Genomic DNA, 14,787 nt, shown 5'->3' on the forward strand with positions numbered 1-14,787 from the left:
ACCTCCTTCTTACTTGTACTGAAGCATTCTTCACAGTATGCATATGATGTTAGAATGAAATCCAAACACCTGCACTTTAATCTCAGTAATGTGGACCGCCTGAACATACACAAGCTCAGAGATATCCTGTTACTGCACGTTCTCTGACACTACATATACCAGTTCTGTTTTTTGTCTAGAACCTGTACTTGAAGTAACCGTTACAAATGGCGGAATAAATGTAGCAAAATGCAAAAGGAGATGAGCTTGCTTCTTATACCTGATTTGGGAACACTTCTGACCTCTAATTGAAAGGTTTAACACTTCACCTCACCAGTTGTGGAAGTGGGTGGTGGAATCCTAACAAAACACTAAGCACTGAGTATAACAAATACTAAACAAATGAAAAAGTTAATATTAGAGTGCTGCTGCCCTCTATTGCAGGCTTCAAAACATTATTAAAATGTTACTAGACCTGCAGGTCGAGTAGCTTGAATAATCCAGTTGACCTAACTGTAATGTACTTGACCAGGAAACGGGTCTCAAATTGGGTGATCCTAGGTAAATATTGTATTTTACAGTCCCATTTTCCTTCATTCTCACATATGAGTGCACCTTCAAATATGTGAGTTCAGCATTTCTGCTGTAAAGAAATCTTCTTGTGTTTGATTAAATACACTAAACATTTGCCCCATGTATAATAAATCTAGCCCACATATAGAGTACACATGATCCATGCATGACTTGCTTCTTAGTTTACTGATAGCTTTGCCATCAGGGCAGGAGTGTTTCTCAGTTTATGTTTAAACAGTCCCTTTAAATAAATATATTACTAAAGCATGATGTGGAGGTGCGCTGTCATTTACAGACAGTAAATTTCCAAGAAATGTCCAAAAACCATCCCACTAACTTGCAGGTTTACTGATAAAACTATATAGTGTATTAACAATAATATGTGAAAATTGGATTTAAAAAAACATTTATCATTTGCACATCACCTAATAAAGTGTTCTGACTTTTTTCATCCTATTAAAATATTTGTTTCATCACACAGAAGTACATAAAATGGTCTTTCACAGCTACTGAAATATTTTTTGAAACTGTTTGTAAAGTTGACTTAGTTATATAAATGTTGTGTGTTAGAAAAAAACCTGATACCAAAAGCCTTTCATTTCACATAGGTCAGACAGTTCACCTTACAAAATCCTGGAACTCTGCAGTCACAAGGAAAGTATTTGCATTTCAAGAAGACAAACTGAATTTTGACCTCTGTCTCTGAACACAGAGCAAATGTGACAAGAATAAGACTTAAATGCATCTTAATTGCTAATTCAGTTTCTGACTGAACAGAACACCTTTTTGGTCCACTGCCAGAAGGGTCCAGTGGAAAATAAAAATAGCTTGACCTCATAAAATAAAACTCCCCATATCCAGTGGTGAGTATAATTTTAGAGCTCTGCATTAAAGAAATGTCTTTGAGAGCAGACAGGTCAGTCTAAATACAGAAAGAGCATACCAAATATGTTCTTATAACTTTTTGAAATAAGACAAGTATTGGCCTGCAGGAGCATGAAGGCTTCCATGAATGTTTTTCGGTCTCTTTTGGCTGGTACTTCCTTTGACTAAATTATTATTCCACCAGCTAGAGTACTGGTGTTTTACCAAAACATTGTAATTGTGAATTGTATTTAGAAAGCGCTGACGACCCCTCACGAGGCACTGAAGTGCTACTTTCGACGACTAGCACGCTACTTCAGAACCCAACATTAGTAGATGGTAGGCTAGTACATTTTTTTTGTTTTGCCTTGTGCATTTGTTGTGTAAGGATTATGCTTTTGATTTCTTATATTTTTAGTAGAGTTTGTGATAAGGATAGAATGATATGAGTAGATTTGAAAAGGGAAGCAGCGAGTTGATTTTGTAAGTAATGGTTGAGTGTGCACATTCTGGCTGCAATATTGAGAGCACAGTATCAATTACCAACATTTTGTCAAGGTAAGGAGATGTAGATTTAGAATAGTTCTTCTGTAGTCGCCACTTGATTCTTAACTTGAACATGTTAGAAGTGAAGTCGATATGCAGAGGCCGCTATTCCTGACCTAGATATTTTGGCATATTAACAGCTTTGATAAAGAAGGGTCACTTGGCCGACATACACTGACAAACAAGAGGGTGGTTGGTGGCTCTAGAGGGCCACACACATTCCTCTGCCTCCCCGGTGTCAGAAAAGGCAAAACAATACTCTGCCTTGCCCTTTCCCTTCCTGTGTGTCTCATGGACTGAGTAACATGGGGAGAGACTGGAAAAATGCAAATGCCTATAGTAGTCCTTGTGACTACCGAGCTACCTACAGCACACACTGGTGAGCACCAACCTTCAACTGTCCCCTCTGTTTCAAACCTCGACAATACAGATAGTCTATGAAAACTGGTGTTCCAAGATAAGAAAGGCTGGAGGCAGAACCCCGCGGAAACAAAACTCATATTAAGCAAACACCTAATAAAGATCACTGCACACATTTCTGTGGATAATAAGGTAAGTGAAAAAATCAAGCTTTTAGATACTTCCTGTGTCAGAAGGCAGGGTATTAAACAATTGCCCTCAATTCTACCTGAATTCTTTCCATTGACACTTTATTCACACATCAGGCTGTTCTGCTTTTTAAATCACGAGTCCTCCAGGTAGTGTTGTGTAATTACAAGGAACTCATGTTCTGCCACTTGTCTTTTTGTACATGGGTGAACCAGGCCATTTTAACACATATGGAGGTAGATAGTTCTGCTGAAGAATCGCTGGTGTGATATGGTCCAACTGCCTGGTCCACCAAGAATAGGATGGCAGCGGAGTGCAGCACTGCCCGCAGGGAGCACAGGTTGTATAGCAGTGTTCTGACAAAGACTAAACTGCTGTTATTGCGTCTGAACTTTGCATGAGGCGGTGGAAAGTAGTCAGTGCTTAATTTGTAAATAAAAAGGTGACGGTGCTCAAAGCCCTCCTCTTACTGAGGCAGCGTAAGCCTGAAGCCATCTCGGGCCTCTTCAGTCCATGTAAAGCCACTGCCTGCCCTTTCAACTCACTCTTGCAGCTTTCTACTTTCTCCCTTTGTGACGCTTTTTCATTTTTCTCTTCCTCCGTCTTTCCCATATGTGTCTTTTGCTCGCAGCAAATGCTTGAGGCAGAAGAATAAGCGCCGGCCCTCAAAAATAAGTACCTGTGCTCAGCACCGGAAACAACAAGCTCAAATTAAGCACTGAAAGTAGTAAAGCAAAAGGTAGTGGTTAAAATGTTTTGTATCTGAGGTCAACCCTATGTCCATAGAATCTACCCACGACCCACGTTGTCAGGTCTCTAGAACTGAGTTTTAAGTGTCTGATCACGTTAGAAACACTGACAGGTCCTGGGAGACACTACGCTCTCTCCCTCTCCCCAATATTTACAGAAAGGAGTACCTTCAAAAAACATTTTACAGTGTACAATGATGGCTTATATTGAATAGGTCAGGCATACATTGGGCTTTAGGTTCAAATCAGTTTGCCAGCCACATCTTGCCAATAGGAAGTCCATTTGGCAAAATAATCAGACAAAGACCACAGGAAGTCCGTTATGAAACTACCATTATGACGAAAGTAAATAATGCTTATTTCCGAGAAATTTGTTGCTATAGTTGAACCAAGACGTGAAATTCAAACGAGTCAGTTGCTCCGCTGGCAAGAGTGGGAGCACCACGTCTGGATCATCTTGCCAAATAAACTTAGAATTTCACGATGAAGGGTTGTCTTTCACAAAAGCCACCTTCTCATCACAGATAAGGACAACCGCGCACACTTTCACGATTCCTCTTACCAAACTGAATTTACAACTCCAGGCTTGTGGGTTGGATGACGTGCATGCAAAAAAATGATTGTTTGCTTTGGGTGCACTAACCTGCATTCTCTCATTCAGGCACTCACTTATTAATTAATGCAGTCATTCATTACGTTCAGGATGGGCACATACTATGATGGAATGTCGTGCTGGAACTCCCTCGTTTTTGCCACATTGCATTAAATAGTTGCTTTACATTAATGACTAGTATTGAATGTTATGAGTGATTTGTATAGTGCATAACACTGAACAGATCTGGTTTCTTGTAGTTTTAGGCATCCGTTCATGCAGCAGAAAATAACCCATAGCAGCAACAAGAAGCCCTTTCTTCACTGGTACAAATGATATTATTTTGGTTGTTATTAAACAGGGTTTGCTCTGTAAGTATATATATGTTTTATTCAAGGATGTTAGATGGCAAAGCTCTATGAGCAACAATAGATCAATGACCCCCACTTACACCTCGGTAAAGGCAAAGTAATTAAATTGAAGCAGTAATCAATCCCCGGAAAGCACGTCACACTTCAATGAACACGTTTCCGACTTTTGTAATCTTCGGTTTTAATTGCCCTTGTGGGTCCTCTATTTCTGAGACCAAGACTTTAATGTGTTACCATAGTCTTGGTAACTACAGTCCATATTTTTATGTGCCTTGCCCGACTCGCATACCTTTTTCCATGGGTACGCATGACTCGCTCGCCTAAAAAGCTAACGGGAGCAGCATTCTTGCAGTTTATATCAATAGCTCACAAAATCACATTTTGTTAATTTTTAAGAGCACAGATGCCACTTATAACGGTAAAAAATCCTGACACTTATGTGCACTCTTTCGTCGCTACCAAAGGTGGGAATCTTTATTCCAGGGGACGATCCGGGGAATGAAAAATGGTGCTCACACCAATAAAGACCTACTTTTTTGGTTATTCTAAACCAACACCTTAAAGAAAACGACTTAAAGGGTTTAGTGGGTGTGGGGAGGCAGCACAACACTCCCCAAAACCTAACTGTGACAGTAACGCTAACATCATGCCTGTAGACGTTTAGCTGTGAGGACATTTTGCACACATTTGGGTCATGCCAAACAGATGTATACGAAGAAAACTACTGTTTGTAGTAACATTTGTGAGTTTTTTTTTCTTTCTCATAAATCAGCTTTAACGATTTTATCAAGCAAAGCACATGAATAGAAAACACCACGCATCTTCCCCACATGCACTGCACAGTGTTGCAATCAATTATAAAAGTACATCATTCTGCTTACCAGTAAGTCTGTTGTAGTCCTACCATTTGCCTCAATTGGGTTTGAATTTGTATTTATACCCGCTTAAAGCATTATTAGAGCCTTAGCATTATTAGATAACCACACTTATTTTAAATGCTGTGCCATCTTGTTGTTCCGTGTTTTACATTGCACATTTAGTTCGACTGTTTCTGCAGATTTAGTGATGTCACCCACTTTTCCATAGTATGTTGTATTTTTGTTCATGCCTTCCAGTGCTTAATTTGTAAATAGAAACGTGCCGGTGCCCACAGCCCTCCTATTAAACACGCGGCTGCTGCAATTAAATGTGGGAACATGGAATATTGAGGAGGCGTAATCCTGAAGCCACCTCGGGCCTCTTCAATCCATCTATAGCCAATCCCTACCCCTTCAGCTCACTCTTGCAGCTTTCTACTTTCTCCCTTTGTGACGCTTTTTCGCTCTTCCCTTCCTCCGTCTTTCCCATATGTGTCTTTTGCTGGCAGCAAATGCTTGAGGCAGAAGAATAAACTACGGCTCTCAAAAATGAGTGCCGTTGCCCAGCACCGGAAACAACCAGCACAAATTAAGCACTGAGGCCTTCTCAATTCTTTCAACCAGAAGAGCTAGGCACCAGCTCTTATTGTCTACATTGAGTTTCTGCTTGAGCATGTGTTCTATCCTCCACTTATTGCATTGTGAAAAGTTGCATATAGGTGGCATGAAACATATGGAACTTAGAATGACATGCTCTAACTGACAGGCACCGGAGTTCAGGCCCATTGAAATGCAGTAGCACAGCAAGGATTTCATAGGTCCTGGTGTTATGTTATATTGATTTATATAGCACACTAATCACCTGTCGGGGTATGCAGACGCTTGGGCAAGTGTTTAGGTTTGTGGTCCCCAAGGTGCTTATACAAATAGCCAGGTCTTCAGCTTCTTGCGGAACTCAAACAGTGAGGAGGAGGCTCTGATGTGTTGAGGGAGGTCATTCCACTTCTTGGGTGCGATTTAGGAGAATGAGCGACCTCCAGTTTTGCTTTTGCGGAAGTGGGAAATGTGTACTGTGCTGAGGTGGCACCCTGGAGCTGCTAAGGTTAATTTTAAGCCACTGGCATAGGTGTCTGGTGGGTTGGTAAATGTGTATGCGGCTGTTAAGGTATTCGGGTTTTGTGTTGTGTAGCGCTTTGTATGTGTGTGAGAAGTTTAAATTGACTGTACTTGTGAGCTTCTTAAGGTGCAGTGTGATGTGACTGCGGTGTGGGTCCAGTATGAGTCTTGTAGTGGTGGTCTGGAGTCTGTGTAGGAGTTGTTTGGAGATTCCAGCATAGAGTATTGTGGTAGTCCAGCCTGCTGCTGATGAGTGCCTTCGTGTTGGTCTGTCTGCTATTCTGAGGCAACCATTTGAAATTGTTTTTGCAGCATGCATAGGATGTGGAAGCAGGAGATGCATACTGCATTGTCTTGAGTTGTCATGTTGGGCTTGTCTTCTAAGGTGATCCCTAGATTTGTGGTGTGTCTTGTGGGTGTTGGTCCTAGCTTTGACGGCCATTAGGTGGTATCCCATAGAGAGGTCTTGTTGCTGAAGACAAGTACATACGTCTTGTCGAAGTTGAGCTGCAGGCAATTAGTTTGCATCCAGACTACTAACATGGTCATGCATTTGGAAGTAAGCAGGGAAGATGGACCCTTTGACAGCTGTTGGGATAGTACAATACAGCAATTATCAGCATTAAATGGGCCACTCAGGGGGTACCACTGCACCTACTGCCCCCTTGTTAAAATAGCAAATGTAATGAAACAAGTGCTAGATTTCCATGACTTTCTCCAGTGTCTCTTTTCTTTCACATAAGTAGCGGTTTTAAATCTCTACAAGTGGGAAGCATACATCTGTGGTGATTTCTGACTTTTTCATGAATTAAGCCCTACCTCTCCTATTTTAAGAACCGCAAGTTGGAAGTTACTTAATAAAGGTCTTTTAAGATACCCTTCTGCAGTAACTCCCAGTCTATGCTCTGTGTTGCTGGCCACTTCTGGTTCTAGGACCGGTATTTTTCATGCAGATAAGGTGAATCGAGGTGAGAGACCAGATCGTGGCGAGCTTAGTCCTTGCAAATTCGGTAATAAATATTTTCATTACTGCTGCGGTGACACCTTGTCGTAGATCACTACTTTTGTGCTGCAGAAGTATTTTAAAGAAGCTTTGGAAGATCCAGGTCACTTTGGCAACCAAATACATTCCACTCAAACTTGTCTTTTCATTTTCAGGTGTGAAATGCAATTTGTTCTCTCAGAACCAACAGATGAGTGGACTGGAATGAAAGGAACTATCTCGCTGCCTCTTCTATCAACACTTATTGAAAGAAAAAAAGAACCAGTAAACAAAATGATTTGCATTTGTGGTCCAGCAATGTTTACCAGTCAAGGAATGCGGTAACTTAAATGATTTCTATGTTTTGACAGCTCACCTAAGCAAACTAATTTTCATTAGTGTTGCTTTTCCACAAACTATGATTTATGTCATTTAGCCAACTGAGAAGTCGGAGCATGCTTTACAAGCACCGTGCATCTGTATTCATTAGTACACTACTGAGTCCATGGTGGTTATATAAAATGAAAGGAGTGGAACATAATTACGTCTTCAGAAAGAGATACATTGACCGACGTGGTTCCACATACATTGGCACTGTTATGCATGGATGTCCATTCATCCCAATGCCAGGGGTATAGTGGAAGTGCCATCTCATACCCTTTGACCTTAGTGACATCATATGGCCTTTGACCCCGATTTTCCCAGGAAGGTATGTCACATGACCTTAACATCACAACAGTTGAAATTGCTGAAGTTCCATGACAACTGCATGATTAATATAACAGCGTAACACAGACGAATGTCTATATTAGATACCGCTCATATTATGGTGTTGGCTTAATCTTTGAAAGTTCTGGGGCATAATACTTGACCTGAATTGTAATAAGTGAGTAAAGAGAGTAAGCTAGATCTCTCCTAAAGGGTTTTCCACTCCAGAAAAAATATTTGAAAATAATTGGATGACATAAGGCATTTTAAAGATCAAATTTCACATAAGTTTGCTATACTGTCGTAGGTGTTCAAAGGGCACTAATTAAATATTCAAATCCTTTCATGGTTTTCCAAGTTAATGAAAATAGAATTTCCCCAGCAGTTTACCCACTTAGCTTCAAAATATAGTATGGATGCCCCAGTACGTAAAACATTACTTCTATTGTGCCAGGGCCATGATTTTGTCAGGGAGGCCACCATATTTCATGGGTGCCGCCTTATATAAACAGGCATTGGCAATGCCAATGGGTCTCAATATGGCATTGTAAATTACAATGTCTTTTACCCATGTGTTTTAATGGTACAACATAATTTGGCTGTGCCATGTCACATAATTCCAGTGGCCCTGCCTAAAAGTATAATTAGAGATTATGATTCATGATTTATGCAATACCCAAAATAAATTGTACTGTGCCACAATTCAACAAAAAGGATATGACCAAAAAAAAGACTTTAGACAGAAAATTCTCAGATCATTAATATTCACATGCAGCACACACATACATTAAAACAAGTGAAAAGAGTATTCCGTGTTGTGTGAACTGCACACAAATGTGATCACAATAGAATCAAGGAACAGCAGAAAGGACCACAATTTTATGTGTAGAATCTATGATAATGAGTGTTGGACCTGGCTTTTTGACAGGGACATCCCCAAACTTTTTGCCTCCTTCCTCCTATTTTTTCTGACCTGTTGTTGTTGGCTTTTGACCTCTGAGCACGTTACCACTGCTAACCAGTGCTAAAGTGCATATGCTCTCTGTGTAAATTGTACTATTGATTGGTTTATCCATGATTGACTATTTAATTTACCTATAAGTCCCTATTAGAGTGCACTACCTGTGCCTAGGGCATGTAGATTAAATGCTACTAGTGGGCCTGCAGCACTGGTTGTGCCACCCACCTCAGTAGCCCCTTAACCTTGTCTCAGGCCTGCCATTGCCAGGCCTGTGTGTGCAGTTTCACTGCCACTTCGACTTGGCATTTAAAAGTACTTGCCAAGCCTAGAACTCCCCTTTTTCTACATATAAGTCATCCCTAAGGTGTGCCCTAGGTAACCCCTAGAGCAGGGTGCTGTGTAGGTAAAAGGCAGGACATGTACCTGTGTAGTTATATGTCCTGGTAGTGTAAAACTCCTAAATTCGTTTTTACACTACTGTGAGGCCTGCTCCCTTCATAGGCTAACATTGGGGCTGCCCTCATACACTGTTGAAGTGGCAGCTGCTGATCTGAAAGGAGCAGGAAGGTCATATTTAGTATGGCCAGAATGGTAATATAAAATCCTGCTGACTGGTGAAGTCGGATTTAATATTACTATTCTATAAATGCCACTTTTAGAAAGTGAGCATTTCTTTGCACTAAAAACTTGTTGTGCCCTTCAATCCACGTCTGGCTAGGTTTAGTTGACAGCTCCTTGTGCATTCACTCAGACACACCCCAAACACAGGGTACTCAGCCTCACTTGCATACATCTGCATTTTGAATGGGTCTTCCTGGGCTGGGAGGGTGGAGGGCCTGCCCTCACACAAAGGACTGCCACACCCCCTACTGGGACTCTGGCAGACAGGATTGAGCTGAAAGGGAACTTGGTGCATTTCTTAGAGACTCTTTGAAATCACCCCCACTTCAAAGGCACAACTTAGTATAAAACAGGGCCTCTGCCCTACCTCATCAGACACTTGCTGGAGAAGAAACCTGAACCAGAAACTACATCCTGCCAAGAAGAACTGCCTGGCTGCTCAAAGGACTCACCTGTCTGCTTTCTCCAAAGGACTGCTGTCTTGCTGTTGCCCTGCTGCCTTGCTGAACTCTTGTCTGGCTGTAAAAGTGCTCTCCAAGGGCTTGGATAGAGCTTGCCTCCTGTTCCTTGAAGTCTCAGGACCAAAAAGACTTCTTCCTTTCACGTGGACGCTCCGTGCGCCGAAAATTTCGACGCACAGCTTGTTTCGCGGCGAGAAACACGCCGCACACCGACGCTGATCAACGCGACGCCCTCGGGACGATCGAGACTTCGACGCACAACCTCGCAAGGACAAAGCCGCCCGACTTCCAAGGAGAAATCGACGCGACGCCTACCGTGAGTGCGAAACTTTGACGCACGGCCTCGCAAGGACAACGCTGCCCGACTTCCAAGGAGAAATCGACGCGACGCCTGCCGTGAGACCAAAATTTCGACGCACGGCCTCGCAAGGACAACGCCGCCCGACTTCCAAGGAGAAATCGACGCGACGCCTGCCGTGAGACCAAAATTTCGACGCACGGCCTCGCAAGGACAACGCCGCCCGACTTCCAAGGAGAAATCGACGCGACGCCTACCGTGAGATCGAAACTTCGACGTGCAGCCCCGCAGAACGACGCGCAGCCGGAAAATAAGCAGGAGAATCCACGCACAGACCCGGGACATCTGGTAATCCCCGCGATCCACAAAAAGAGACTGTCTGCGCGCCGGAAAACGACGCCCGACTTCCCCGCGTGGAAAAGACCGACGCAAGTCTGTGTGTGCTGAGGAGAAATCGACGCACACACCCCTTTTTCCACGCATCTCTTCTCCTGTGGCCCTCTAAGGAGATTTTCCACCAGAAACCAGGTACTTTGTGCTTGAAAGACACTGTATTACATTCTAAAGACTTAAGACACTCTATATCACTTCCCAGTGATATCTTTACAAATTCGTATTGCAACTTTGATCGTTTTGACCTACAATTATCCAGATAAATATTCTATATTTTTCTAAACACTGTGTGGTGTATTTTTGTGGTGCTATACTATGGTGTTGTATGATTTATTGCACAAATGCTTTACACATTGCCTTCTAAGTTAAGCCTGACTGCTCGTGCCAAGCTACCGGAGGGTGAGCACAGGCTGATTTTGGATTGTGTGTGACTTACCCTGACTAGAGTGAGGGTTCTTGCTTGGACAGAGGGCAACCTATCTGCCAACCAAAAACCCCATTTCTAACATTGGTGATCAGCGGTGAGGATAGGACTTGTGTTTGTGCAGTGACATACAGTAGCTAAGTATTTCACTACCTACCCACAGTTGAAGGTCAACTTGATTTTTTATCTCTTTTTTGACTTTTGGTCTCTGATGTCCTCCTGGATATACTATTGATATTTTTGGACTTTGGATTTTGGTTTTTGCTGGTAAGATCCTATCAGAATGGGATCGCTTACCTACTTATTCTTTTTGCCTACTGACCACCTCACTAAGGCTGACCTAAGGAAGCTTTGCAGAGAATGTGGCCTTCCTGTAGCAAAGAGATCTACTAAAGCAGAGATGCTACATGCCTACATAGTCTGGGAGGAAGACAGATGGGCAGAGAGAGAGGCAGCAAGAAACCAAATGACTAAGTACCCCTCAGAGGAGGAGGAGGACGACTCAGATGAGGAAAGAGACCCAGTGAAAAAAGAATGGCTCATGGCTCAAGCACGGTGGATGGAAGAGCTAGATGAGTTTATTGAAAGGGCTGAGGCAGCAAGTCTCTTAGCCCTGGAAGAAGAAAAGATTGCAGCTCAAGAGCTGAGCTGTAAAGAGCTGAAACTGGAGGCCGGAAGGGCTGAGTCCAGTTCAGATGGTGGCAGCAAAAATCTTGCATCTAGTACTGCTGAAGAAGGGCACAAGCCCAGAGATGTGGTGCCCAACTTGAAGAAGGGAGTTGACACACCCCAGGCAGTTCAAGGGTATGAGGTAGTTCCCGTTATGCACAGGGTCCCTGAGAAGAATTGGGGAACTGGCACAGGGAGTCATATTCCTACTGGGGGGAGGGACACTTTACTGACTCTAGCAGAGAGTGACAGAGAAAAGGGTTCCCCCCTGGTGGACGTCCTGAATATAGAGTGTAGAGACATCCCAGAAGAGTTTGGGTTGAGTGTCAGGGACAGACAGAAACTGTCTCACCAGTCTCAAGAGGGTGATGTAGAGTGCTTTTCCAAGGCTGAGTTACTAGGTGGTTGGGTGAAGGGTACTGTGGTTAATACATGTGAAGGGCAGAGTGATGTAATTGCTGGAGAGCATATGTCTGGTCCTTATTTTCCAGAGCTACGCCAACACCAGGTGGAGTGTGAGTTCTCTGACCCCAGGGAACTTACAGTGGAGGCAGACTTTTGGGTGAGTACCAGAGAGTCTGAAGAGGCATTTGGGGGTGCTCCTGAAAGGAGTGGTCTAGGTGGTTCCCGACCAAGTGAGGTGGGAGAGGATTGTAGTGTCCCAGGTAGGTCTCAGAGCCTAACCTGTACCGTAGGGCCACCTTTTGAGGGAAGCCCTGCAGTGTCAGAAGAACTTGGGGGGATGACTGTAGACAGCATCCCAACAGTTCTGGTGTCTGGCAGTACCACTCCTAGTGAGGGGGTGCAGAAGTCCAGACATAGGGTTGAGAGGGGGTGGCAGACCCCAGTGGAGGATCTTGAAAGTCAGGGGTCAGCTCTGAGAGCAGAGCCCCCCAGGAATGACCCAGGTGAGACCGTTTCTGATTTGGGGGAAACCCAGACTCTGCCGGATGGGCAGAGGTCGGGAGACCTGCGCCAACCAGACTCTTGTGTGGCCCTTGGGGACGGCGTGTCCCTTGTGGGGGGTGAGAGTGCCCCCCAGGAAGTCCTGGCATGCCAGGCAAAGATTCAACCTCAGGGTGGTGACTCTGGGTTGGATAACCGGGTTCAGAGGTTAAACTTTGACCTGGTGGGGGGTAGATGTGCCCCCCAGAAAGTCCTGGAATGCCAGGCAATGGCTCAACCTCAGGGTGGTGACTCTGGGTTGGCTTACCAGGTGAAGAGGTCAAACTCTGACCTGGTGGGGGGTAGGTGTGCCCCCCAGAAAGTCCTGGCGTGCCAGGCAGTTGTCCAACCTCAGGGTGTCGACTCTGGGTTGGATGGCCAGGTTCAGAGGTTAAACTCTGACCTGGTGGGAGGTAGGTGTGCCTCCCAGAAAGTCCTGGGGTGCCAGGCAATTGCCCAACCTCAGGGTGGTGACTCTGGGTTGGCTAACCCGGTTCAGAGGTCAAACTCTGACCTGGTGGGGGGTAGGTGTGCCCCCCAGAAAGTCCTGGTATACCAGGCAATGGTTCAACCTCAGGGTGGTGACCCTGGGTTGGAGAACCAGGCTCAGAGGTTAAACTCTGACCTGGTGGGAGGTAGGTGTGCCTCCCTGAAAGTCCTGGCCTGCCAGGCAATGGTTCAACCTCAGGGTGGTGACTCTGGGTTGGATATCCAGGTTCAGAGGTTAACCTCTGACCTGGTGGGGGGTAGGTGTGCCCCCCAGAAAGCCCTGGTGTACCAGGCAGTTGTCCAACCTCAGGATGGTGACCCTAGGTTGGAGAACCAGGTTCAGAGGTTAAACTCTGACCTGGTGGAGGGTCAGTGTGCCCTCCAGGAAGTCCTGGCGTGCCAGGCGATTGTTCTACTTCAGGGTGGTAACTCTGAGTTGAATGGCCCAGTTCAGAGGTTAACCTCTGACCTGGTGGAGGGTCCGTGTGCCCTCCAGAAAGGCCTGGCGTGCCAGGCAATTGTTCAACCTCAGAGTGCTGACTCTGGGTTGGATACCCAAGTTCAGAGGTTAAACTCTGACCTGGTGGGAGGTAGGTGTGCCTCCCAAGAAGCCCTGCTGTGCCAGGCAATTGTCCAACCTCAGGGTGTTGACTCTGGGTTGGATGACCAGGTTCAGAGGTTTAACTCTGACCTGGTGGGGGGTAGGTGTGCCCCCCAGAAAGTCCTGGCGTGCCAGGCAATTGCCCAACCTCAGGGTGGTGACCCTGGGTTGGGGAACCAGGCTCAGAGGTTAAACTCTGACCTGGTGGGAGGTAGGTGTGCCTCCCAGAAAGTCCTGGTGCGCCAGGCAATTGTTCAACTTCAGGGTGGTGACTCTGAGTTGAATGGTCAGGTGCAGAGGTTAAACTCTGACCTGGTGGAGGGTCAGTGTGCCCTCCAGGAAGTCCTGGTGTGCCAGGCAATTGTTCAACTTCAGGGTGGTGACTCTGAGTTGAATGGTCAGGTGCAGAGGTTAAACTCTGACCTGGTGGAGGGTCAGTGTGCCCTCCAGGAAGTCCTGGCGTGCCAGGCAATTGTTCAACTTCAGGGTGGTGACTCTGAGTTGAATGGGCAGGTGCAGAGGTTAAACTCTGACCTGGTGGGGGGTAGGTGTGCCTCCCAGGAAGTCCTGGTTTGCCAGGCGGTGATCCAGTCTGAGGGTACAGACCCTGGGCTGGAAGACCAGGTTCAGGGTGTCCCCCCGGACCTGGAGGGAGGGGCTACTGATAACAGTGCCCCTACCATGTGGTCTTCTGAGGAGGCCACTCCTAGTTGGAGGGTGCTGGACCCCAGAAGGGAGGGCAGGGGGAGGGAAGCCTCACCCCGGGCCCTAGTCCAACCTGAAGGTACAGACCCCAGGTTGGAGGGCCAGTGGCAGGTTAACAGCCCTGCACTGGTGGAGGAATGGTACAGGGCGACTTCTGTAAGCCCCCTGGCCATGTTGGACTCTGGGGGTACCGCTCCAGGAGGGAGGGTACAAAGCCCCCGAGGGGAGGACCAGGTTCAGGCTGTCATCCCTGACCTGGTGGAAGGGAGAGTGGTTAAAGGGTGCCCAGCACCTGGGGCTACCGCCCCCCACTCTCCACAGCCACAGTGGTTGG

The 14,787-nt window shown here is 45.5% G+C and overlaps 1 protein-coding gene across 2 annotated transcripts in view; it reads left to right on the top strand.

The window, feature by feature from the left end:
* The window catches only part of CYB5R4 (cytochrome b5 reductase 4), a 1,010,997-nt gene that overhangs the window by 941,568 nt on the left and 54,642 nt on the right, over window positions 1–14,787 (top strand). For both annotated transcript variants that reach the window (XM_069235594.1, XM_069235593.1), the window contains exon 15: window positions 7,355–7,519. In XM_069235594.1, coding sequence (XP_069091695.1) covers window positions 7,355–7,519 — 165 coding nt within the window. The remainder of the gene's footprint in view (window positions 1–7,354; window positions 7,520–14,787) is intronic.

Source organism: Pleurodeles waltl, chromosome 5 (genome assembly GCF_031143425.1).
Source record: "Pleurodeles waltl isolate 20211129_DDA chromosome 5, aPleWal1.hap1.20221129, whole genome shotgun sequence".
NCBI lineage: Eukaryota > Metazoa > Chordata > Amphibia > Caudata > Salamandridae > Pleurodeles > Pleurodeles waltl.